The following is a 3,633-nucleotide window of genomic DNA, read 5'->3' as shown; positions in this document are numbered from 1 at the left end:
TGAGGAAGATAGTGGCAGATTTGGCTTTCCTGTGCCCTCTGCCATGTCAGCGAGGCCACTAAGGGAGTCAGGACTGTGAAGACACATTCTCAGTGCCCCCAGACACGCCCTCCCAGGCATGTGGGTTCCTGGAGGCCTGTCTCCCCTGTTGGGTGTTCCTCAGTTCACCGTGAAAGTCTTATGGTTGTGGAGCAGGCCCAGAGCAGCCTCTGGGCCTGCAGATGCCACAGAGGCAGGTTCTGTCCCCTCTCCCAAGCAATCTGGAGGGGAGGCCCAATTAGTTGGGCCCTTGTGTGGACTTGGACACCCCTCAGGAGGGACCCTACCCTAGTTAGCGGTTGATATGGTATGGTAAGTGTCACACCCAGCAGACTTGGCGGGCCAGGCTCTGCAGGTAGCAGGGAGGCTGTCAGCAGCTTTGGGGTTGAGAACCAGCGGTGCGGATTTGCTGCCACTGGCCCACGACCTTCTGTGAACCAGCCCCTGGAGGATCAAGTAGGAATCTGAGGCCAGGCAGGCCAGGAAGGGCAGTGCCTTCCCCCAAAACACAGTCTGGCCTCAGAGCAACCCTGAGGAGGGCTGCCCTGTACTCACACTGGGCAGTGTCCTGCCCTGCCTTCCCCTCGCTTGAGGGGAGCTAAAGAAGAGGGAAACAGAGGATAAGATGATTGGATGGCATCAGCGACTCAATGGACATGAGTTTGAGCAAGCTCCAGGAGACGGTGAAGGACAGAGGAGCCTGGCGTGCTGTGGTTCATGGGGTCGCAGAGATTCAGACACAACTGAGCGACTGAACGACCACTGGGCTTTCCTCCCCTCAGCACACCTCACAGTGTTGTTTTCAAAGTACAGTTTAAAACTCAAAAGTAAACCTTTCAGCAACTCAAAGATTTGCCTAGTGATCTGAAGCACTTCGGGCAACTTGGGGGTGGGGAGTGGGGTTTTGTTCACTTGGAGAAGGTTCTGCCCCTTTCCCACCCCGGAATGTGTGGGTTGCCTAAGGACCCCCTTTAAGCTGGAGAAGACCGCTCTCAGTGTCCCCAGAGGCAACCTTGGACCAGGGGCAGATCCCTGGCAGTGACTTCAGAAGGAATGGGTGTTCCCAGAAAACAGACACAGGCCAGGGGGCAAAAGCCCACCCAGGTCTGTGCCTGCTGTCCCCTGGGGAGTGGGGACACGCGGGACACTGGGCAGGGCATAGGCTGGTCCTCCCCTCGCCTCCATGTGTGTAGGGGGGTCCCTGGGTGGCACCTGGCCTTGTGCCCTGCTGGCCTGTGTGCTCAGATTGGGAGGTGAAAGGGCGCTAAGGCTCAGGGCTTGTGCCCAGAGGTCCATCCAACCCTGTGGACGCAGGTGGGGGATCCAGGTGAAGGGAGCAGGCCCCTCGACAGCCCCCAGTCCTCCCACCCAGCACGGGGCCTAACCAGCCCGTGTGTTCAGGGCTGCACCTTGTATGGCCTGTGCTTGACCCTAAGGAGAGTCACAGGTCAGGCAGGAGTGTGGACAGGCATGGGAATGGGCTGGGGGCTCCAAAGAGGAAACTGGGGCCAGAGCCTGTTCGCCCCCAGGCCTGTACAGCCACTCCTGACCCTCCTCCAGCACAGGTAGGAAGGGCCTGCTCCTGGTTCCCCCCACAAGCCAGGCGCTTGGTGGTCTCCTTGCACTCAGTACTTCATGTCCCCTACAGTCTGCCCCAAGGAAGCAGGGAACACCAAGCCTGGCTCAGGGGCCACCCCAGCAGAAGGGTGAGTCTTCCCCAAAGTTGCCCACCCCCACACTAAGCAGGAAGACCCCTGTGATCTAGGCTGTCCCGTTCTCTGTTCCTCAATGTGCGTGGCTGCACCCAGGTCTTGGAGCCCCCCAGGTTCTGGCTGGTGCAGAGCTCGCCCCTCCCAACCGCACTCTCGGAGCTGGGAGCTGGTGGCCCACCCCAGAGCCAGGGCTGTGGTTCAGACCTCGCCCTGCCCCAATTTCAAGGCTGCAGGCATGCGGCTAAAGCTTCATGCCTGGCTGGGGAGAGGTGATGGGGTGTTGGAAGGCAGGTCGGCACACCCTCTAGGGGCCAGCAAAGCTCCTGGGGCCTGGCAGACCCAGGAGTCCGGGGCCTGCCCCCGCAAGCTCTCAGGCTCAGGAAACCTGATGGACGGGTCTGGTGTGTCCTTGTATCCTCATATCCAGGAGCCACCCCAGAGGGTGCAGTGCTTCTTGCTGCTGGTGGGGAGCAGACCAGACAGGGAAGTCAGGCAAGGGAGGGGTCTGGACAGAAACCCAGGTCAGTGTCAAGGCTACTTCAGGCCCCCAGACCATCCAACCCCAGGCTGCCAAGGAGAGAGGCTGCCAAGGAGAGAAGCTACCCTGCCCCCAACAAGGAGAGGCCACTCCCCAGGGGTGGGTGGATACAGCTCCAGCTTTGGATTAAATAACCACAGGTCCCTGGGAGACCTCTGTTTCAGGACCCTTAACTGTGGCTAGCCCCAGGCAGTTCAGGGGACTACTCAGAGACCCTGCAGACCCTGCCCAGTGCAGTCTCAAGACACGCTTAAGCCATGGGAGGCAGTTTATTGAGGTTTTAATGTCGGGGTAGGGAGCCAGTGTACACACGGATGTGGGCAAGGATACCTCCCGCATGCAAGCACATACCCATAGGTTGAACACAGGGTCTGTGCACCTCCTGTCCCCAACAAAGCTGTGGCCTTTGGGGGCTATGATGTCAGGGCTGGCCATGCCCCTAGCTTCTCCAGGGTCTTGGCAGATTCGACAAGGACTAGGGCAAGAGTCTTCAGCCTTCCCGTGCTCCCTGCAGCAGGAATCCTAGGGCTCCAAGGTGTCCCGTCTCAGGCTCCGGGTTCCAGGGCTTCCCACTGCACGGTGGAAGGAGTCTTCTGTGACCACGGGCTGGCCTCTGTCATCCAGGCTAGGCTAACCTTGGCTGCGGACATCCACTCTGAGGTGAGAGCTGCTACCTCAAGGAGTTCTGCCTCATGGGGGCAACTGTGGGGAGGACACAGACTTGAGAGGGCTGAGGAGGGTCACTGGAGGACCTCACCCCATCCAGAGCGGGGAGACAGACATACTCTCTGGGCTCAGGCTGGACACAAGGGCCGGACTCCGGGGGCCTCCCGTGAAGGGCTCTTCTCTGGATGGAGGCAGAAGATCCTATGGGAAGAGCAAGTCAGCTTGGGGCTGGGCGGACCCCTCACCGACCTGGCCTCCCTCCAGAACTGCTCTGACCTGAGTGCCAGTGGGGTCCCCGTCCGGCCGTGGGGGCGGGGGCAGCGCAGCACCCGTCTGCTGGATGAAGTGCTGCAGGTTGCACTGACGCAGCTCCCGGTTCAGCTCCTCCAGCTCCTGGGCCTGGGCCTAGGGCACACGGGACCCTCAGGCTCTGATTCTGATTTGGAGACCAACGCCCACTCCCTCCCCCAACCCCGCGCTGGGGGCACGGGCTGGGGTGCGGGTCCTGTGGGTTCACCTGCAGGGCGTGCTCGGCAGCCTCCAGAGCCCGGCCCACCAGGGCGAGACTGCCCTGCACCTCCATGCTTTGCCGCTCCTGGGTGGCCAGGTCCTGGCGCAGGCGTTCAGCCACAGACGCGGTGGGCGAGGAGGGCCTAGGGGCCTCTGCAGCCAGGTGTA

General features: G+C 61.2%; 1 protein-coding gene across 1 annotated transcript in view; it reads right to left on the bottom strand.

Moving 5' to 3' along the window:
• Positions 1-2,540: 2,540 nt before the first annotated feature.
• Positions 2,541-3,633, bottom strand: part of LOC104988998 (ras association domain-containing protein 7-like) — a 3,218-nt gene continuing 2,125 nt past the window's right edge. Inside the window, exons 2-5 of the mRNA XM_010840501.1 lie at positions 3,473-3,633; positions 3,232-3,360; positions 3,075-3,156; positions 2,541-2,991 (exon numbers count right to left, since the gene is read on the bottom strand). Coding sequence (XP_010838803.1) covers positions 2,960-2,991; positions 3,075-3,156; positions 3,232-3,360; positions 3,473-3,633 — 404 coding nt within the window. The 3' untranslated portion in view covers positions 2,541-2,959. The remainder of the gene's footprint in view (positions 2,992-3,074; positions 3,157-3,231; positions 3,361-3,472) is intronic.

The sequence above is a fragment of the Bison bison genome, unplaced genomic scaffold, assembly GCF_000754665.1.
Source record: "Bison bison bison isolate TAMUID 2011002044 unplaced genomic scaffold, Bison_UMD1.0 scf7180017846666, whole genome shotgun sequence".
NCBI classification, from domain to species: domain Eukaryota; kingdom Metazoa; phylum Chordata; class Mammalia; order Artiodactyla; family Bovidae; genus Bison; species Bison bison.
Note: the sequence above shows the minus strand (reverse complement) of the source record. Positions and strands in the feature narration are given on the sequence as shown.